We start from the raw sequence: 22,654 nt of genomic DNA, 5'->3' as shown, positions 1-22,654 counted from the left end.
CGCTTTCTCCAAGCTGGCTGATGGGTGCAACGGGGGCTTCAAGAGCCACGTGAAATGTGTGAAAGAGCCACAGGTAGCTCCTGAGCCGCAGTTTGGCCACCCCTGGTCTGTACCGTCTCTTCTGACTGGTGGCAATTCTCCAGGCGCAGAGGTCTTTCCCATCACCCTGTCGTTTTCAGCAGAGATGCCGGGAGGGGGGGGGGGCAGGACTGAACCAGGGACCTTCCGCATGCTAAGCGGCTGCCGCTCAGCCACAGCCTCCCCTTCCCTGTTAACACACACATGTTGGAACAGAAAACTGCCATCTGGTGCTAACTCCATATTCTCACCAGAGGTGGAAGTTCCAAGTAAAAGGGAGTCCTTGCTGGACGGGAACAAAACGGCCCCTCGCCTGTTTCTCAATATCTGGATGGAGCTGGCGATCTTTCCACCTTCTGGAGGATATTCAGCAAAAAAAGAGAAATGGAGAAGCGCCCCAAAGAGCCCAGATTGAGAGAAAACAGTGTTCCTTTGGCAGCCCGAAGTGTCAGAGAAACATTAGCGCATGGCGGGGGAGAGCCTGCCGAAGCCACATCTGCCCCGCTCAAGTGTCGGCCAGGAGGGGGGGGGGGCGCAAGCTCCTCAGGCACAAGAGCCAGAGTTTGAGATACAGATGTTACAAATCTCCTCTCCTCTCTTTCCATGACCTTTTAATCGCCCCATAAATCATCGCTGCTTCTCAGAGGGGAGGAACTGCCTATCCGAGGTTTCCGTGCAGAGCTCCCTTTCCTCTGCCACTGCGTGGGGCTTGCAAGGACAAAGGACTGTCCCCTCATTGGTGGGGGGGCTTGGGGGAAAAAACATGCCTGAGATTGCACATGAGAAAAAAGAAGGAAACTCCCATCTCCGTCGAACGCTTAATGCGCGCCAGATGGGGTGCTACAGGACGGAGTGTGGGGAAGAGAAGTCACCGATACAAGAAAGGGGACGATTACCATCTTTAAATACGAATCTCCTTTATGGTACCTAGTGGAACAATAATTTTAGTGCTCCTGGATTATTTTCAGTTTTCAAAAACACTTCATACACACACGTGATGCGTTTGTAACTCTTACAACAGCTCCATGCAGTCAAATAGCACAGAAGAGGAGGAGGAAGATGAGGAGGAGAGGAGGAGGAAGAGGAGGAGGAAGGGGAGAGGAGGTGGAAGAGACTGGATTTATACCACGCCCCTTTACTACCCGAAGGAGTCTCAGAGCGACTTACAGTCTCTTTTCCCTTCCCCTCCCCACAACAGACACCCTTTGAGGTAGGTGGCACTGAGAGAGCACTCCCAGAACTGCCCTTGAGCAGAACAGCTTTGAGAGAACTTGTGACTGATTCAAGGTCACTCCAGCAGCTGCAAGTGGAGGAGTGGGGAATCAAACCCGGTTCTCCCAGATAAGAGTCTGTACACTTAACCACTACACCAAAGAGGCTCTATCCCCCGCCCTTCCCTACCCGAAGGAGTCTCAAAGCGGCTTACAATTGCCTCCCCCCTTCCTCTCCCCATAACAGACACCATGTGAGGTAGGTGGAGCTGAGAGAACTGTGGCTGGCCCAAAGTCACCCAGCTGGCTGCATGTGGAGGAGGAGTGGGGAGTCGGTTGGAATGTCTGATTAGGATCTGGGAGACGCGAGTTCAAATCCCCCACTACACTACTAAGTTGGTTGGGCGACCAATCAAGCCTTCCTCATGTAAGTTTGCTGCAAGGATAAAAATGGAAGAAGGGAAGAGAACTCTGAGCTCCTTGGAGGAAGGGAAGGATAATAAGGTACTAAGGCGAGGGTCCCCGACGTGGGTGCAGCGATGCCTGCCAACTGGTAGGTATTTTAGAAAGTGGGCAGAGCCAGGTGAGGCTTCTGATTGGCTGTAGAAAGGTCAAAGTAATCCCCTGTGCAAGCACCGAGTTGTTACCGACCCATGAGGTGATGTCGCCACCTGAGGTTTTCTTGGCAGAATTTTGACGGGGTGGTTTGCCATTGCCTTCCCCTGTCATCTACACTTTACCCCCAGCAAGCTGGGGACCGTGCAGTTTTCTTTCTTTTTTTAATCGCTTCAGGAACAGCCGCTGCCACAGCACAAGGGTCTTCATTGTATGACTGAAGATAAAATGTTTGTAAGCAAGATAATCATTTAAAACAGGGGTCCCTGGACCGGTACCGGTTTGTGGCCTGTTAGCAACCGGGCCATGAGTTGTATAATTATTTCATTATATATTACAATGTAGCAATAATATAATAATAATAATAATAGGAAGAAGACACTGGATTTAAATCCTGCCCTCCACTCTTTATTTCAGAGTCTCAGAGCGGCTCACAATCTCCTTTCCCTTCCTCCCCCACAACAGACACCCTGTGAGGTCAGTGGGGCTGAGAGGGCTCTCAAAGAGGGCTCTCACAGGAGTTGTCCTTTCAAGGACAACTCCTACAAGAAGAAGAAGAAGAAGATGATGATATTGGATTTATATCCCGCCCTCCACTCCAAAGAGTCTCAGAGCGGCTCACAATCTCCTTTCCCTTCCTCCCCCACACAGGCACCCTGTGAGGTCAGTGGGGCTGAGAGGGCTCTCAAAGACATTAGGGGTTGAGAGGGCTCTCAAAGAGGGCTCTCACAGGAGTTGTCCTTTCAAGGACAACTCCTACAAGAAGAAGAAGAAGAAGATTAGGAAGAACTTCCTGACCATTAGAACGATTCCTCAGCGGAACAGGCTTCCTTCCTCGGGAGGTGGTGGGCTCTCCTTCCTTGGAAGTTTTTAAACAGAGGCTAGGTGGCCATCTGACAGCAATGAAGATCCTGTGAATTTAGGGGGAGGAATTTGTGAATTTCCTGCATTGTGCAGGGGGTTTGGACTAGATGACCCTGGAGGTCCCTTCCAACTCTACGATTCTATGATGAAGCGGGTTTTGACTCTTGGAAGTTTATAACCCCCAAAACTGTGTTGGTCTCTAAGGTATCAGTGGACTCAAATTTATAGTTGTTCTACTGCAGATGACTGAGGCTACCCGTCTGTACAAAACAAAGGTTAAAGCAAAACCCAGCCATTCTTAACCACTCCTTGTTCCACCCTTCAGCCACCTTTGCATGTTGCTTAAAGAAGCAGTGTCTGTTTGTGTTGTTCTGCAGAAGCAGCTCCCCCGTCTTCCAGACGTTCAAGAGCAAGACACCCTCACAGACCGAGTTTAACCACAATTCTCTTATTTCTTCCCTTTCGATACTGAACCAGAGGGTCTTCTGCGGACTGGCTCTGTCCAATTTTAACTGCTACTCAGAAAAAAAAATCACCTTTTCAGGAACTGGCAGCTGGAAAACTTCTTATTTCTCAGTTGCAACGAGTTTTTAAATCCCACGGCCAAGTTCTAACTTGGTTATGTGGTCAGGGTAGGGGGTCTAGGATCCCTGAATTCTGGGGTTACTGTATTACAGAACCAACCCTTAAATGTCAGGTGCCTCAAAAATCTCCATATCACATTCCATCCCTGTGGGCAAGAAAGGCCACCAGCCCAGCCCTCGGAACAACAACAGCTGCTGTGATCCCCGCCTATCTACCTAGTACATTTTTGTATCCCAGATTTCAAGGTGAGGCACACAGCTCTCCCTTCCTCCACCATATCCTGTGTAATCAGACAAGAAAGAGGGTGCAAATGTCCCAGGGTCACCCAGCAAGGCTCATGTGAACAGAGGTCTCCAAGAATCTAGTCCAACCCACCACAAAACCATATCTACTTGCAAAGCTGAACTCTGGGTTGGGAAATTCCTGGAGATTTGGGAAAGGGGCCTGGGAAGAGCATGCTTCCAGGAGGAAAAGGACCTCAGCATAGTATAATATCATAGAGTCCATTCTCCAAAACAGTCGTTCTTTCTAGGGTAAGGGTGTCAAACTCACTTGTTATGAGGGCCAGATCTGTCATAAATGAGACCTTGTTGGGCCGGGCCATTTCAGGCCGGGCCAGGCGTGTACCTATTTAAGATTAGGTAGCAGAGATATAAACTTTTTTTTTTTAACACAAACACAACTAAAGTATACTTAAAACATTAGCACTTAAGTATACTTAAAACATAAGATATAAACTTTTTAAAGGACACAGACAAACACAACTAAAATATACTTCAAACATTAGCACTCGTTAGTCTTAAAGGTGCTTTTTTTTAAAGAAAAAAAATTCTCCCATGGGATCCAGGGGACTGGGCAAAGAAAGGAGGGGAGCAGGAAAGTGAGGAGCCTCAACCAATGGAGAACACTGAAGTTTTGCTCTGTATCGCTCCTGTGCGATTGAGCAAGCCTTGCAAAGCAAGCTGAGATGCAGAAGGAAGCAGACAAGAGCTAGTTGCTCAGGGGCCTGATAGGAGCCCTCTGGGCCACATGTTTGACACCCCTGCTCTAGGGGAACTGATCTCTATGTTGTGGAGACCTGCTGTAATTCTGGGAGATCTCTGAGCTCTACCTGGAGGTTAGCAACCTCACCTGCTGGCTCTAACCAAGAGGGCAAGCCACACCTGACCCAACGGTCTGTTGATGGAGGAAGCTGTATCAAGGCGACGCGGCAGCTGATCTTGGGGATCCGATCTTAGATGAAGAGAGATTTCAACCGGGGAGCTGATCTTGGATGAAGAGAGATCTCAACCAGGGATCTGATCTTAGATTAAGAGAGATTTCAACCGGGAACTTATCTTAGATGAAGGAAGATTTCAAGCGCTTCAGGAAAGATATGCAGAGTTTTGCCTCCCAGGCTACCAGATACTCCGAGCCTTCAATAACTCACAGGGCCCTGGCGTGCCATTTCCCATCGAGTGAGCTGTGCCGATGAACAGCCATGCTATCGGCATGGGACTCAATTGGCTGCCAATGCCCCTCATCCGAGCCGCAAGCTATTGACAAGTGTAAGTAATGAGGGGACTTGTGCACTGACACACTCCAGAGAGCCTCCTCATCAACTACCGGATCAATGCCGTTTATCGAGCCCTCGTAATATCCCCAGATGGCGAGCTCCACCCTGCCCCTTGCCGGGCGGTAATTGGGGGGTTTTCATTTCATTTTCAATGCTATTGACGTTCACCCTGTCAAGACGCTGACCAAGACAACTTGTCAGTCCGAGTTACAGTGCAAATTAAATGCAAAAGGGTAACGAGACAGAGAGGCTAGAAATCCGAGCTGGATAGATCATTTTTAAAGGGGAAAAAAACCTAAACTTTCAACCTATCGTGTAAGACTGAGCCTGCTATGCAGCACAACTGAGAGCGGCTGCGGCAAGACAAATCCACAGCGGTCATGACAGGGGATGAGGAAGGGTGATGGTGGAGGGAGAGGTTGGAACTGGTGTGGCAAATCTGGGGCACCCTTAAAGGTGGCAGAATAGAGACCTGGTACAGCCCGTCAGCACTTCCCGTGTGGCTGTGCAGCAGATTCAACAGCAGAGCAAAGGAAGTCCTGCTTCACACAACGAGTAGCCATCCTGTGAAACCAGGGCCCAAAGATGGGGTGAGAGCCACTGGCCTTGATGGATATAAAAAGGGGATGGAGACATTTATAATGAACGAGTTTGCCATTTGCCATGTCTGCTCTCCTAGATTCAGAGGACGAATGTCTCTAACACTCGGCGGGGAGAACTACAGCCAGCAGGTGCTGATTGCTGGCATCCGTGTTGCATCTGTTCTGGCCACAATTGGAAATGGGGGGTTGACGGACCACTGGTTTGACCCAGCTGGGCCTCCATAATATTCTTACATGTGCAAGCTCTACTCAAGTGAGCAAAACATTCAGACCACCAGAAGTTTACTCGTCCCCAGCTCTAGTTTATTTGAATATGGTTTGGGAAGGAGATATTTTTATAAAAGCAGAATGTTGTCCAAAAATTGTGCCCATGCCATTTTCTTCCATTGGCATCAAACATGCCTTTTTCCCTTCCCTTTCTCTGAGGCCCTCTGGTTCTGAGCTGTTCGGTCAAAGCCAAACGCTTTAAAACGAGCCATGCCACACAAAGTGCCCACTCGACCTTGCCAAAGACACGGTCTGGCATCACCAATACTCAGGAACCTCCATGTTGTTTTCATTTCAACAAAAGGTTTGTAAGTAAAGTGAAGTGGGGCCAAGCAAAGACCAGTCTGCCAAGTGGAGAAGAAAAGATGAGCTAACTTTGGCTCCCTGCAATGGGCAAGCACAGACGGGGCCTCTGGCCGAGCTGGGCATACTGTACGTACGCAAGGAACCAGAATTCTGCTCCCACTTTCTGCCATCCTGCAGTTCAGTCCTACACGAGCCCTGGCTCATGCCCAGCCCTTGGGCCAAACTCCACTTCTCCCCACGGACGTCACAGCCTAGGTGGGCAAAGGCAGCCTCAAGATCATTGCCCCACCAACAGCATGCCAGAATCATGCCTGGGTTGAAGAAGGCGTAAAAAAATTGGCTTTTCGGGATCAGCTCTCTCCTGAGATACCTGGCCTATCCAAAAACACATCTGTAGATGAAAATCGTTGCCGAGTTCCAACTTGAGAACGGGCAAGTTAAAACCTGGCTCGGTCTCCTTCGAACAGCAAGTGTTCTCGACTGCAGATGGAACGCAGGCGGGCGGGCCAAGAGGGCATTTATGGGTCTCCTGGTAGTAAATCAATAGCGGCTGGGTCAGACTTCCCCCTTCTGCAGGGATGATTAACAAGGTCACCTCTGTATTCTCCGCAGATTAATGAGAAGAGATTACTAATACGGTCCGAGTGACAAGCGAGTATATTAACGTAATTCTCTTCTGCTTGTAATCAATTTGCTCTCGTAAAAAGAGTCACGGCTATTCTGGATAGAGGAGGGAAGCGAGGGGTTGTCCCCAAAGGCGTCCAATTTGGCCAGAGAAACTCACACACGGCATTCTTCCACAGCTCTCCATGTGGAACGAGATGTTTCTGAAATGTTTGGCAGAGTCTTCGTTGGAGCTCGTTTCAGAAGTTAGCTGTCTTGGTCCACGTTAGTACAATCAGACCGAGTCTAGCAGCAACAACAATCCAAACCGACGAGATTTTGTGGGTATAAGCTTTCGAGAACCAAAGGCAGCTTTAACTCTCAAAAGCTTATTTTAAGCTGGGGGCTATTCCCGTGCTCGATATCTGAGCCAAGTTCTTTAACCTGTGCAGAGTGGGTTTCCCCACCACTCACTAAGAAACATCAACCTGTCTGAACCCAACCCCTTTTCAAGATTTCAAGATTTATGGCCCCCCAACAAGTGGGAATACGTCCCCTTAAAAAACCCAACATTATATTGTAAATCTTTGGAAGAACATAACAACACAAAACACAAGCAGACAATTCATGTTATAACAGCTGAATAGGTTTTATTTAGTTAAACGTCAACTGGTTTTTGTGGTCTATTGTGCTGTATACTTTAAAAACTTCTGTTTTGTCATTCAGGCAAGAAGGAAATTCTGGGGGTGGGAATCGAACGCTGGGAACAAGGAAAAAGAACACTCACTAGTGCACAACGCTCCACAAAGAGTCGCATGAATGATCTCACTGTACACAATTCACTTACAGATTCTAACTGGGAAAGACTACTGCATTAAGAGAGCTTTCACACAGGATTGGACGGGCTCACAGAGAACGGGGCCTCTCGCTGCAATGAAAAAACTTACAATGGTGGAGCTTCCACCTGCAGAGGCAGTCTACCTGCAAGGACAAGATGACTGGGGCAATCCAAAGGGTAGGACAGTCATGACCGTGCCCCGCTGAGAGCTTCTCAGGGGTATTTAGCTCTTGTACATGTATTGACTTGCTTCATTTCTATTCGCCCAGGTGCTGGACAACTGCAACAAGTCTATAACAAGGGTGGCCAAACTTGCTTAACGTAAGAGCCACATAGAATAAGCTTCAGATGTTTCAGAGAAGGGAAGGAAGGAAGGAAGGAAGGAAGGAAGGAAGGAAGGAAGGAAGGAAGGAAGGAAGGAAGGAAGGAAGGAAGGAAGGAAGGAAGGAAGGAAGGAAGGAAGGAAGGAAGGAAGGAAGGAAGGAAGGAAGGGAGGGAGGGAGGGAGGGAGGGAGGGGAAGGAAAGGGAGGAAGGAAGAAAGATGAAGTGAGAGAAGTGGAAAGAAAGCAACTTTAACTTAAAATGCTTTAACAACTTAAAACTTTAACTTAAAATGGAAGGAAGGAAGGAGGGAAGGGAGGGGAAGGGAAGGGAAATAGATGGGGGAAGGAAGAGAGAGGGAAAGGTTGAAAGAAAGCAACTTAAACTTTAAATTCATTTTCCATTGAGGCTCTCCGCCCTTCCCTAAATCTTGCCCTCCCCAGGTTCCACCCGCTCCCCCCAAAAAAAATCACCAGGAATTTCTGAACCCTGATCTGGCAACTTTAGGAAGATGTTTTCCAGACATGAGCTTTGGAGAACAGCTGCTGTTTTTGCCAAGGAAGCAAACCACAGATAGGTGCTCGCTGGTCTCCTTTGAAAAGCCATTTAGGAGCGCAAATCCTAGTATTAAAGCAAACCTTTCATTAGCCAACTCCTCTGTCCCCACCCAAGCTTAATACAGTGGCGGCAGGGAGGGGGGGGGGAAGAGTTCTCTTCTCTCCACCCCCTTTTTTAAAAGGTCAGTAATAAGCTTTTAAGCCCCCTCTCCAATTAACTTTTGTGCTTCCCTCTCCAAACTTCCTCCTTTGCCCACTTCCTGCTCTGAGCAATTGTAATTATTATTTTTTTTAAAGAAAGAGAGAGAGAGAAGGGAAAACACACAGAGAGAATCTTGGAACGCAGATTTAAGTAACAGCTGAAGGACAAATGCCTGAAGCTCACCCCATTAAGCGTCTCAGCCCTTGCTTCCCAGTCATCATTTAAAAGCTGCCAGGAAGGGGGGGGGGAGTGAGAATCGTGCACCCATTTGGGGGTAAAGTGCTAAAAGACACATCTGTTTTTCAGCAGGGAGCAAGCACATGGTGTGAGCAGCACAGAGGACCGGGCCTTTCCTTCCCAGGCACAGAGCCCGATACAAATCAACTGAGCTTCTGAGAACAGATTTGCTGAACTCACAGGAGCGGAGCTCTAGAACCTCTAAATTTGATTGTGCTCTTTCTTACCCCCTCGATCCCCCCCAAAAGTACTTGCTTCTGGGCTCCATCGTTCAAACCGCCTTGTGAGAATTTTGCTGAACTCTTAAGATTTTACAAAACTTTCTAACATTTCCCCCCGTAATATTTTTGCGGGATATCCATCAAAATTAAATTAAAATGGGAAAAAAACCAAAACGTATCAAACAGACCAGGCCTCGGATTCCGCAGGAGTTCACAGGAGCGCAGCTCCTGAACCTTTCTGAGGGTTCCGCCTCCTCCTCCCCACCTTGTCCACTGAATAGTAGGTGCAGCTGCAGAACGATCCCTGGATGAGCTCCACCACCTCTTTTTCTACAAAGCGACCCCTGAAGCAGACAGATGGAAATCTTCATCATGCCAGTGTGACCACACAGGAGAAAGTAATTTAAAAAGTATGATGGGAGTCAGGTTTGACGGTGACAATTCGAGCAGCATTTTAAGGTAGACGCTGAGCTGATATAATTTAGCACACCTTCCGGCGATGTCAGGGGTGTATGCAAATGAGCTATGCAAATGAGTTGTGCTAATGAGCTGCGGCACCTCTTTTTCTACCATATGCCCGCTGGGGGCAAACACCCCAACGTCCCTATGGGATGTGTAAGATTAAGAAAGATGCAGGACGATTCTTCCATTCAGGGGTCGTTGCTGGTTTTGCAATTCTTGCTCCCAGGGCCTTTTTTTGTGGAAAAAGCCCAGGAGCTCATTTGCATATTAGGCCACACCCCCTGATGTCACCATTGTTTCCCGGGGGCTTTTTGTAGACAAAGCCCAGCAGGCGCTCCTTTGCATATTAGGCCACACCCCTGACACCAAGCCAGCCGGAACTGCATTCCTGTGTGTTCTTGCTCAACCCCCCCCCCCCCCGCTTGTTCCTAACTCAACCCCATTCTGGACAGCCAGTTCAGATCCCAGCGGTGAGAGGGTGAGAAAGTCAGTGTGGGATATAGGCTACGAACGGAAAGACTCGGCGGTTCTAATCCCCAGTCAGCCACAAAGCTGGCTGCTTGACCTAGGGCAAGTCTCTCACTCCTAAAGTGGCCAGTTCTAGGTTGGGAAATACTTGGGAAATTTTTTTTGGGGGGGGGTGAGATTTGGGGAAAGGGGGGACTTCAGTAGGGAATACTGCAACAAAGTCCAGCCTCCAAAGCAACCATTTGCTCCAAGGAAGAGATCCCCTTTGTCCAGAGATCAACTAACACTGGGAGGCCTCCAGGACCCACCTGGAGGCTGGCAACCCCACATACTCCCCCTCCACCAGTGTAACCTCTCTGCATTACTGCAGTGATTGTACAGGGTGCACAAAAGCTTGGATCCCTCTCTGAACGGCTCAGAGGAAGCATAAAAATGCAACAGGACAGAAAGAACCCCTCGGAGTCGCTTGGAAAGTTTGCTTGAAGAGCACTGGGTGGCAAAACCAAAGTTTTTGATCAACAGCAGTGCTGAGAGCAACCCGAGATCTGCGTCAACGTCGCAGAAAACTTTTTTGCAGGCTAATCCTGTTAGAAATGAGACACGCCAGAGAAGAGCCGTCAGGGAGATCCTTCCTTTGGAAACACAAAATGCAGCAGATCTTTGGACCCTGTCAGCGGCAAAGGGAACCGCTGCAGCCCTCATGTTAGACGAGCCACAGATTAACTTGAGAAATGCGTTCGAGAAAGGGACGACGCCCACGCCCTGGCCAACGCAGAGACTCAGTCCCTGGGCTCCCGTCCACAAATCGTCTTTCGAGTTTTCATTTTGCAGAAAAGAACACAAACAAATAAAAGCTGGGACAGAAGCGGCTTCAAAATGGGCCTTGGGACCAGTGGTCCCTCTAAGCAGAGTTAGTGTGAGCTAGCTCACAGATTTTTAGCCTCCAGCTCACACATTTTTGTCTTAGCTCAGGAAAAATTGGCCCCAGAGCAAACTAATTTATGCAGGAGCTCACAACTTGAATGCCAGCAGCTCACAAAGTAGGATTTTTGCTCACAAGACTTTGCGGCTTAGAGAGATCATTGCGGGACTGCAAAAAGCCCTTCTTCGAGGCAGGGCAGCAATGCAAACTTGAACGCAATGCAAACTGAAGAGGCGGGCCACTCAAATGTTTTTCGCACCCTAGTGCCAGCTGGATTTATTCAATTAATTCATTTATCCCCCACTTTCCTTTCCACTGGGGATCCAAAGTGGCTTGCGTCATGCTCCTCTCCTCACAACAACCCTGGGAGGTAGGTTAGGTGGAAAGTGTGTGACTGGCCCAAAGTCACCCAGTGAGCTTCTATGGCCAAAGCAGGGATTCGAACCTGGGTGCCCCAGATCTTACTCCAGTGCTCTCATCCATACACCATAGTGTATGGAGTGGCTGTTTCCACATTTTGTTTGTGGTGCAAACTATACCGTCAGCTGTTGCGGAAATGTTCCGAGAATCCTGGAGTTGGAAGGGACCGCCAGGGTCATCTAGTCCAACCCCCTGCACAGTGCAAGAAATTCACAAATACCTCCCCCCCCCACACAAACACACATCCCCAGTGAGCCCTGCTCCATGCCCAGAAGATGGCAAAAAACCTCCAGGATCCGTTGCCAATCTGGCCTGGAGAAAAACTGCCAACTGACTCCAAAGTGGTCAAATATTATTTGAATCTGCACAGCCAATCGGATCTCAAACGGGCAATTAGAAGTCTGATTGGGCAGAAACCCTGCCTGGCCCCACCTACTTCCTAAAAACACATGGTGGATACCGGAAAAGAAAGTGGGAGCCACGGCGTCCCCAGGCACCAAATTGGGAGAGCCCCGAATTACATGTTTCAAAGCATCTTTCCTTCGTACATCCCCCAAATAAACAAACAAACAGTTGAATCAAACACTTTATGCTTCTGATGGGTTTTGCGATTGAGCCGCCTGGCAGGCAATTCCACAAAAGAATATGGTTTTGCCGTCACGGTTTCACAGATCCAAGGTGCAACTTTCCCTCCTGCAAAACTGTGATAAGACCCTGCTCTGCTCAAAGCATCAGCTGTTCCAAATCTGCTTGTCCAAGTCCCCACCGTGCCGCAGAAGTTGAGGGAGTTCCAGCCAGCTCTATCCTGTATTTCCCAGCAGGAGATACACAGATTCTCACGATTTAAACAGACTTGAGAAGGGTCCCATAGCTTGGTGAGAGCCAGACTAGACTACTACAGTGTACTCCTCATGGGGCAGCCCTCAAAGGCTGTTTGTAAACTTCACTGGGTTCAGAACTATGCAGGTAGAATTCTGGGTGGGGCTTAGTAAATGGCGCATGTCACATCGCCCAAGCTGGCTCTCAGGCTGCTTCTGGGTCCAATTCAAGGTGCCGGTCTTGACCTTTGATCCTATTTGACCAGAACTCGCACACAACTCTCTGCACTGCAGACCTTTAAGGCAGGCATGAAGCAGTCTGATCCCATGTCCAATGAGGCAAGGGAAAATGCCCCCCCCCCGGCTCCACTTTCACAAGCCCACGAATCAAAACTCAAAGGTGAGGGAGGTATAATTGTTTCAGATAAAAGACACCTGTTTGGTTTCCACACACACACCCCTTTACAAGTCCTCGCCTTTCATCCTCTGCTAATTGCTTTTGATGGGGAACATCACAAACGAAGGAGGGTGTTGGAAACACAGTGACATCACGGGGCTTCAGAGAAATAAGCAAACAGTGGCATGCTCGGGACAAACTATAAAGCTAATTGAGGACTTATAAAAAAAACGCAAAAAAATCATCAAGCAACTCATTCCCTTTGAACTGCATGAGTCTTCTCCCCTGCCCCCCAGTTATGGATTGTTCAGATGTATTAAAGGTGTGGGGGGATACTAACTCCTCTTGTGGTCTGCCAAAGACTTCTGGTTGGTACATCAACGACTCTATCAGCAAAGACCAACTCCCACCTCATCTGCTCTTTCAAGTTTGGGCCCCACAAACTGATTGTTCCGAGCTGGTTCAGAGACACACACCTGCGAGACCGTTCCGGAACAGGGACCTCCATTTGTTTGCCAGCTGGCTAAATTTATCTCACAGCGACAGGTGAGGCCGGCCATGTTCCCTCCAGCCATTGGCTGAGGACGGGACGGGTACGGCTGCCAGATCCAGGTTAGGAAACTCCTGGAGATTTGGGGATGGAGCCTGGGGTGGTCATGGACCTCAGTGAACATATGAAGCTGCCTTCTACTGAATCAGACCCTCTTTGGTCCATCAAAGTCAGTATTGTCTACTCAGACTGGCAGCAGCTCTCCAGGGACTCAAGCGGAGGTTTTTCATGCTTACTTGCCTGGATCTTTTTTAGTTGGAGATGCTGGGGATTGAACCTGGGACCTTCTGCTTACCAAGCAGATGCTCTACCACTGTGCCACCGTCCCTCCCTAACACTTATGAAGCTGCCTTCTACTGAATCAGACCCCCCTCGGTCCATCAAAGTCAGTATTGTCTATTCAGACTGGCAGCAGCTCTCCAGGGTCTCAAGCGGAGGTTTTTCATGCCTACTTACTTGCCTGGACCTTTTTGAGTTGGAGATGCCGGGGATTGAACCTGGGACCTTCTGCTTATCAAGCAGATGCTCTACCACTGAGCCACCATCCCTCCCCAGTGGCGTATAATGCCACAATGTCCCCCCTCCAAAGCAACCATTTTCTCCAGGGGAGCTGATGTCTGTAGTCTGGAGATGAGCTATAATTCTGGGGGGTCCGCAGGTCCCACCTAGAGGCAGGCATTCCTAGGGGCACCTGGGGTTGTAATTTCCAGGCCGGGAAGCAGGATGGGGAGGGAGCGGATTTTCCCCGATGTGTTTCAGAACCTCAGTGAAAACTCCAGACCCCAAAACTAGACTGGAAAGCATCTGGTTAAGCAACATAGCTTCATGGTGCCTAATGTCCTGGATTCCGTTTCAGCCACAGAATGATTATGTCCCCTTGGGCACGCCTCTCTCCCCCAGTGCCTCAGTCCTTCCCCTCCTCTGTCTGTAGAATGGGCACAACACAGGGCCTGGCATATGCGATTCTTAGCAGAGTCGATGAGGCAACTCTCTGAACGGCAGAGTCGCCCTGTATAAGTGCCAGGAATTATGATTCCTTCAAAAAGAAGAATCACATGGCCAGTCCCTGGGGGATGGTGCGGTGCAGTGGCTGAGAGAACAGTGCTATGTGATAGGATTCTGGTTTAGCATGGCTTCGCCTTTCTTCTGGATCAGAGACTATCATCCGCCATATGAAGGATTATATTCCATACGTACGACGCAGCAGACTTTGGTCCATGGAAGTCGAAGCCACATGAAGCCTTTCCAGTACCAACAGATTCTCTGATCTGCACAGAGGTTTGCGGGCCAATTTAGAATGCTCAGACCCAGGGCTTTTTCTGCAGCAGGAACTCTTTTGCATATTAGGCCACGCCCCTGATGTACCCAATCCTCCTGGAGCTTACAATAGGTAAAGGTAAAGGTTAGGGTTCTTGTGCAAGCACCAGTCGTTTTCGACTCTGGGGTGACTTTTTTTCACGTTTTCATGGCAGACTTTTTACAGGGTGGTTTGCCATTGCCTTCCCCAGTCATCTACACTTTCCCCCCAGTAAGCTGGGTACTCATTTGACCGACCTCGGAAGGATGCAAGGCTGAGTCAACCTGGAGCTGGCTACCTGAACCAGCTTCCGCTGGGATCGAACTCAGGTCGTGAGCAGAGGGCTCTGACTGCAGTACTGCAGCTTTACCACCCTGCACCATGGTGCTCTCACAGTAGGTAAAGGCAGTCCCCTGTGCAAGTACCAGTAGGCCCTGTGCTAAAAGCCCTATAAACTTGGAGGATTGGGATTGGCTACATCAGGGGTGTGTGACCTAATATGCAACGGAGTTCCTGCTACAAAAAAAGCCCTGCTCAGACCTTTCCCAAAACTGAAACAGCTACATTGTCAATGCAGGAAGGTTTTAACACATGCAAAAATGTCTCTCAAGACATCCTGTTCACAGATATCCAAATGGCCTAAGTTCCCACCTCCGCTCGCCCACTTAACGCTTTAGAATCGCAGCTCCAAATAGCGGAGGTGTCGTTTTCACGGGGATAAAAATTCTCCTCATTCTTGGACTCCCAGTTCAGCTATTCAGGTTACCCTCTTGAATGCCAAGCCGGGCTGCTCTTTCTTCTGCTCCTCGTCTTGGGGAGTGGAAGGTTTCGCCCCCTGAAGAATTAGAGCGGGTTTTTTCCAAAACGGCAGCGGCCTTTTGTGGCTATCAAAAGAGGGCCTTTCCAGAAAAGGTACGACAAAAGAAGGAAAAAAGAAGCAAAACCAAAACCAGCCCACAAAAAGATGCTCACTTGTGTTGTGTTTGTATGTTTGCAAAGGGAAGCGATTCCCAATTCAAAGGCAGCCAAATGCCAGTCAGAGAAGGAACCGCCCGTGACGTTCTTCAATTGTAGCTACAGAACTCCCGATCGGGATTAAACCGGCCCTGGAAAATACAAAAAGGGTTCGCTTGCGAAAGAGGGAGTTTACGGCTTTACATATTTCTCTCTTTTAAATAATGCGCTGAAGATGATCAACAACCGCACAGGTGCGGGGGTGGGGGGGGCTGACATGTTGGCAGTTAAAAGCTTTTGGCACGATTCGGGTCTGTGCGGCTTATTTAAGCATTTCAGAAATGTTGACACGACTTTGGAAAGATCCCCGGGAGCCAAAGAGAGCTTGACTTTTGTTCTTGCCTCCCGAGATACTCTCACACGCCCCTCTTTAAATACTGCAGGCACCTGCAACCACACATGATCCTGAATACACCCAAATTAAAGAACAATCTCCTGCCAAAAAAAGGGGAGAGAGAAATGAGGGAAAAAGGAAGACAAACAGAAGTTTAATATGGATGGATATCTTTGCTTATTTTTCCTTAAAAGGCCTGGGCCTAACTGTTCACACATCCCCGTAAAGTCCAATCGGCCAGTGTCCTACGCTGATTTCAGCAGGACAGTCGACAGCACGGGCTCGAAATCTTTGCTATCAAGATTACAGGATTCGCATTCCCAACCTAGCCTTGTATACGGACACTAGGTTCAAGAGGCTTATTCCCAGAGATGGACGCCTAGGAATAACTAACTGCAGTCGAATGGTGGACTTTTATCTCTTACATCAGAAAGAAAACGCAACTGGTTACGACTTGTCAATCCACCTCTCCGGCTTGCATGTCTGGAGACCTGCCGTGGACAAAAATATTTTAAGGGGGGGGGCGCGGGGGAAGAGAACACCCGCCTGCCAAGATTGCCCCAGAATTCCCAAGGAACAGACAAATGCACCAAGAAGGCAAACTTCCCCCCTTAATTACAGCCCCGTCAAGCAGTCCAGCAAGGATGCCAGCATCTCAACATTTTTTTAAATTAAATGTTATCACGACGAGTGAGCAAGCCCGTTGCGTTCACTTAATAGTTTTTTTTAATAGCCCTATTTTCAAAGAACTGCAGGTACATACAAATCCGAGGCGTGCGATTATAAATTACAGTTGTGATGTTCCGCTGTTTTTATTTAAAAAAAAATGAAAAAAGAAACACGTCTTAAAATATCACAATAAGAACTTCCATGAAATAATCTTAGTATTTTGAGCAAGGCGAAGGTACCCTTACTTGCCTCTTCCCAACGGTAGGGTGACATTAAATTTAGTTAAGGCAACTGATTTTCAGCATGTTTTACAACCGGAGTGGAAGTTATTAAATCAGCATTCACCTGAAAGGCCCCTCAAAGCAACTGCCACCCCCTTCCAAGTTGCCCACCCCCAAACTGAGACATGCCACCAAAAACACACTGACTTTGAGCCGGCTAAAAGGCTCTGCTCCTATGCAAAAAAGAAGAAGCCATGAATCCAGAATACCACAGAATTTCTTACGCGTTTAAGGTCTTCTGCAACCCCAAGCATGATTATTTGGGAACCAGTCCCAGTGAAATGGGGTGAGATTAACCTCTGAGAAAATGTGGGTGGGTTCTGGGCTACCCATCCATGGAAAGCGATGCCCTTAATGTCCAGCGTGCCTAAACTTGTTGAATTCTTCTCAATGAAGTTTCACTCTGGCTAACTTTACTTCTGGATCGGAGCCGCTGTTAGGATCTGCTCGAAAGGAGACAGGAGGGGAACTCGTTCATGGTTTTAAGCCATTTGAAAATGGCCATTATGAATTCTTCCCTCCCCTCCTTTTCCCCTCTTCCAAGATTAACGTACCGGATACATTCATGGACTTCTAAAGCAGCGATAAATCTGCTCCAGACATTTCCCCATTTGGCCTATACGCAAAGGATTAATATGTAGCATATGTACAGTAGCTAGACCTTCTTGTAGCCCGGCCCACCTAAAGAGCATTTTGCACCAGAAGTACACAAAATCCCTTGGATTGGTTCCGTCTCGTTGCAACGCCATCTCAAAAACAAAGCAAAAATTCGACTCAAAATCCAATTTTGCCCAGCCTCTCCCACTCTTTTCTCTCCTTCGCCTTTCCGCCAAAATGTTCAGTCGGTTCAAAATCTGCCCCTGGAATACTTCTCTCCCCTCCCCCCCCCAAAAAAGAGGGATGAAAAAACCAAGAAAGAAAGAAAGTTGGGTTTACAACCTGTGATTGTTCTTTCGACTTTTCTGATAGCATGCTATACTGTATTTCTAATCAGACAGCTGCTCTGAGCCTTTTGAAGTTGGCATCTAAACACCATAAATAAAGTGCAAAGCGTTGTTAGCTTTTCATACGGCAAAGTCTGACCAACAAAGTTGCATTCCGGGTATAAGTTTTTGTGTGGGCGCACTCAAAAGCTTATACCCAGAATTGAACTATGTTGGTCTCTAAGGTACCACTAGACTCAAACGTCGTTCTTTTGCTTCAGACGAACACGGAGAGCCACCTGAAATAAAGCTTTCACGAGCATTTAGACACTTTTTATTACATGCACACTACATTAATGATATTTGCAATAAACATGAGCAACACATAGGATGTAATATTAATGCTTGTGACCGGGGAAGGGGAAGAAGGGATAGTTTTGCTTGTCAGATAACTTACTGAACCTTCTAAAACTTCCACATTGACGACTCCCACATTATGATTTGGTCGGTCGCCACAAAAGCACCCCCCTACTGGAGCTTTTGGGATTTCTTCCTAACAAGACTCTCAGAGTCCCCTGCATTCCCTGAAGATCTTGCAATCGTCCCAGATAGTTGCCCTTCCAGAGGTTGTTTTTTTTACTCACAAGTAGGCCCACCATGAGATGAGATGGCTGGGCAGTGTTACTGACGTAACTAACACGAATTTGAGTAGACTTCGGAGGATGGTGGAAGACAGGAGGGCCTGGCGTGACTTGGTCCACGGGGTCGCAAAGAGTCGGACTCGACTGTGGGACTGAACAACAGCAAAGGCCCAACAAGCTCTCAAGGAACTTCAGCATACGTTAAGAGGACCGCCTAAAGCATTCTGGTGGGTGGATGAATGCCTTTCGAAATGCTACAACATGGTATTGTCTTATGTTAGAGGCCCCCTTTGCGATGCTTTCTGAACTTTCCCCCTCAGTGAAGCTGAAAAGATGTTGGTTTTTAATAGGTCTTTAGAAGCTGGCAGAAGTTAAAACTTCAGATTCCTACCCCAAATTGCTCAATTTTTGCTTGAGCTCTCCGGAAAAACCTGACAGGAAGATTGCCTTCAAAAGCCCTGGAGAAACGACTAGAGAGCCACGGCTGAGGGTCTTTCGCCAACAGGGGAAGTACAACCCATGGGTTCTCTGCTACCCACTCTCCAGCTGAAGCAGAAATTGAGACACTTGGGGGGGGGGGAAACCCCTTCCAAGTTACTGATGCAAAAAGACTTCAATCCCCATTTCCTTCCCAACAGACAAAAACCTGTTTGAAGTAACTCCCACAAAGGAACCTGGAATCTGAGAAATCGTCTGAGAGATCATCTGAGAGATCGCCTTCAACCACAGGGTTCCTGGTTTATCTCTGTCGTCTTTTAGTACTTTTCTCTGCGACAAATGCAGTATGTAAGAAGCTGACTCACCTATAAAACAGGATTTCTGCGACCCTGCTGCTACAAACTCCATCTCTCTATCACCTGCACCCTCCCCCATCAGCTTCATCGCTGACATCAGGCCATTCCCAACTGAAACGAAGCACAAGGGATGTTCACGGCACCGGCTCATGTCTCGCGCTCATCACGCTGGTCTCATTCCACCTTTTCTTGTTTCTGCCAAACCTTGCCAAACGTTAGGGTGCAATCTCGGAGGGAGAGGGATCTAACTTTTCTGTGCTTCCGTCTGTCTGTCATGCATCTGCCACATATGAAGCCCTGGGAGCATATGGAATCAACTCTGCGTGGCTCGGGGACACGCAGAGAAAGCCACCCTTCCTAACATTCAGGTATTCCTGACAAGAAGCCCTGTTTGTATTGAAAGAAACGAGAAATCTGCAGTCTTTTAGAGCCTCACAAGTGAGATCTCGACACATTTTTAATTCCTCCAGTGTTTCTTTTAAAGTCTCTGTGTTCTCCGACCTCCAACCCACAAGTGCTATGTACCCATCTGGACTCCTGCCCCCCCCCCCCCACGATTTCCCCAAGCAGACAGCTAAACAAAACACCAAAGGCCTTGGACACAGATAAGCACACACAATCTTCAAGGCTACAGTGTTTGAATTACAGCATTCATTTTCAAGCTGCGTTGCTGGACACAAGGGGGGAGGGGGGGGTGTCTAAGACGACGGGTGTCATGAAAGATTGTAGCACCCCAATATATCTTCCTCTGCCCAAAGATACCTATTGCAGTGTTACAGGGGAAACGGGACTGCTACTTCTAATTTATTAGGAAACACATTTCCAAATTTCAAAAAGATTACCTCTCGCTTAGCTCAGAAGGGGAAAGGAAATTCAGTTTCACTTCAACCGGGGTTCCAAACAGCACTGTAGCTTTCACTGGAAGGCTTCGAAGAGGTAAAGCACATAAGACAGAGAAATGGTGTTGTTTGTGTGTGTGTGGGGCGGGGGAAGGGGGATATTCCGAAGGACCTGAGTGCGAAGGCAGTGACCTAATGTGCTTTCAACATTGTGAAATTGCTTAGAGTAAACAGATGCAACTTTTGACAAGCACACAGAGAGTTTCTAAAGACACGCTGTAATGTTTGGGAGTTGGACGGGTATCCTGGATCGAACTGAGGTCTAGGAAGGCCAGCAACACTAACCAGAGTTTCAAAAAGACAAGTCCCTTTGGCCCATTAGAGCTCTGTGGTGTGTGGAGCGCAACCTGAACTAGAATCAATAGCCTTTGGGATTTTTTTTAAAAAAAAGAAGTTTTCAAGAGCCTCTGGGCTTTTGTTACCTTGTCTTTGTGAAATCTAGACCTCCTTTGAAGTCACCAAAAGGTTTTGCCACTGACTTCAAACGAAGACAGCTTTCAACTGGGAAAGTTAAGAGAGCCTTTCTTATCTTATCCCATAATAGAAAGTTTCATAAAGGAGCAAGAAGGGAGGGGAAGGGGGGTGGGGAGGAATGGGGAAAGGAAACATGCATAAAGGTTTTGCCTGAGGACTGCTCACGACAACGCAGCGCGCAGTTATGTCTGTGGCCTGCACGCTGGCTGCGACGATCACGCATATCTCTTGGAAGAAACTTTTAGAGTCCATATTGCTGGAAGTCTTTGGAAAATGAGCTTTTTTAAAAAAAAATCAGAATACAGCCCAGGGAAAGAGACCCAAATAGTTAAAAACCAGGCAGAGAACAGAGCACATAATTGATTAAAGCACATCAAAGTTATTAGATGCGTGATGTTAATTCAAAAGCTTACTGACAGACTTAAAAAGCTGGAAATATCTTGTGTCTGTTAGGATCTCTTCCCCTATTAAGTTTACGCCTCTAACTGCAACATACAAAGCAGCCAGAGCAGAAACTGAAAAGGCAAACCTGGGTTATTCTGAATTTCTACCCCAACCCTTCCCCTCCCAAAGCTCTGGCAAAAACCCCCAGAAGGTTAAAACTAGGTGAGGACAGATTAACTGGGAGGACTCCCTGTTCCCGCATTTACATCTCAGGTTTATTTATGGACAAAGGCACAACCCCATAGTGAAATAACCCTCGCCGGTCCAGGCCCCGGATTAGATTGGCAGCTAAACATTGAATTAACACTCCCCCCCCAGCCCCGGGGCAAAAACCCGAAAGCTTGAAAAGAAAACACAAGACGAACTTCGGAGTGGAGGCAGGAAACAGAGGGAGGAAGGAAGGAAATCACACTAGAGGGGGAAAAGATGAGATTGGGGGGGGGGGGGGTGTGTGCAATGGGTGAGATTGGGAAGGAAGGAAGGAAGGAAGGAAGGAAGGAAGGAAGGAAGGAAGGAAGGAAGGAAGGAAGGAAGGAAGGAAGGAAGGAAGGAAGGAAGGAAGGAAGGAAGGAAGGAAGGAAGGAAGGAAGGAAGAGGGAGGGAGGAAGTCACACTAGAAGGGGGAAACACTTGGGTGAGATGGGGGGGGTGCAATGAAACCAGGGAGAGAGGGGAAGGAAGCCGGCCTCCTGTTTAATATCATTACGCACGGGTCATTAACCGTCATGAGACCCGCATGCTCGAGCGTAACTCTCCAGGAGGGCCGGCGGCGGAGCCCGGGCGCAGATCCGAGGCGCTAGGTCTCCGCCCCGAGGCTCCTCCAGCCGGACAACTCACCCCGCGCAGCGTCCCACCCGACGGCTGCCTGGGAAGCGCGCGAGGCGGCGGCGGCGCCTTTGATGTGCATCCCTCCCGGGCGGCGCAGGTGGGCGGGCGGTCGGGCGAGCGGCCCTTACCTGTACCAGAGGAGGCCCTTGTCGTAGCAGCGGTCGAAGAAGTGGGGCTCGGCGCCGACGGCGCGGACGTCGGGGTGGACGCGGAGGAACTCGAGGAGGGCGCGGGTGCCGCCCTTCTTGACGCCCACGATGATGGCCTGCGGGAGCTTCTTGGTGCCGAAGCCGCTGGCCACGGGCAGGGCTCCGCGGGGCTGGGCGGGCAGCGGGCGCTCTTCCTGGCGCCGGGGCCGTCGAGGGGCCGGGGCGGCGGCGCCCCCCAGCGGCAGGGGCTGGCAGGGCCCGGTGAGGCAGTAGAGGAAGTAGGTGCAGAGCAGCAGCATGCTGAGCAGCAGCGGGGCGCGGGGCTGGGGGCGCCGCAGCCCGCCCCGGGGGCTCCCGCCGGGGCTACATCCCATGGGGGGGCCCAGCGCCCGCCGAAGCCGCCGCCGCGCACATCCCGCTGCCTGGCCCCGCTCCCCTCCGCTCCACGCAGCCTCGCCTCTCCGCTCTTGCTCTCGCTGACGCCGCCCCGTGGGCTTCCCCCGCCCAGGGCGGGATCAGCTCCGCCCCGCCGCCGCCTCCCGAGGAAGCCCGTCTGCCTCCTCGCCCGGAGACCCTGCCTGCCGCCGCCGGCTCGCGAGGAACCCGCCCCGCTGGCCCCAGCAGGCTGGGCGCAAACTTTGCAGGAGGGCTGGTGCCAAACGGCCTCCCCCCCCCCAAGAGACGTGGAAAAAATCGCCCTCCGTTTTCTCCCCCCCACAACTGCCCTGGGAAGGAGGCGGGGCTGGAGAAGGCGTGGCCGGTGGTCACTCAGTGGAATTCCCTGGCAGAAGCGGTGATTCGAACTCG

General features: G+C 49.3%; 1 protein-coding gene across 1 annotated transcript in view; it reads right to left on the bottom strand.

Moving 5' to 3' along the window:
• HS3ST6 (heparan sulfate-glucosamine 3-sulfotransferase 6) overlaps positions 1-22,249 on the bottom strand; it is a 101,736-nt gene extending 79,487 nt beyond the window's left edge. Inside the window, exon 1 of the mRNA XM_060260594.1 lies at positions 21,827-22,249. Within this exon, the coding sequence (XP_060116577.1) occupies positions 21,827-22,221 (395 nt within the window). The 5' untranslated portion in view covers positions 22,222-22,249. The remainder of the gene's footprint in view (positions 1-21,826) is intronic.
• Positions 22,250-22,654: the final 405 nt, after the last annotated feature.

This window comes from Heteronotia binoei, chromosome 20, assembly GCF_032191835.1.
Source record: "Heteronotia binoei isolate CCM8104 ecotype False Entrance Well chromosome 20, APGP_CSIRO_Hbin_v1, whole genome shotgun sequence".
In the NCBI taxonomy this organism is placed as follows: domain Eukaryota; kingdom Metazoa; phylum Chordata; class Lepidosauria; order Squamata; family Gekkonidae; genus Heteronotia; species Heteronotia binoei.
This window is presented reverse-complemented; position numbering and strand designations above follow the sequence as displayed.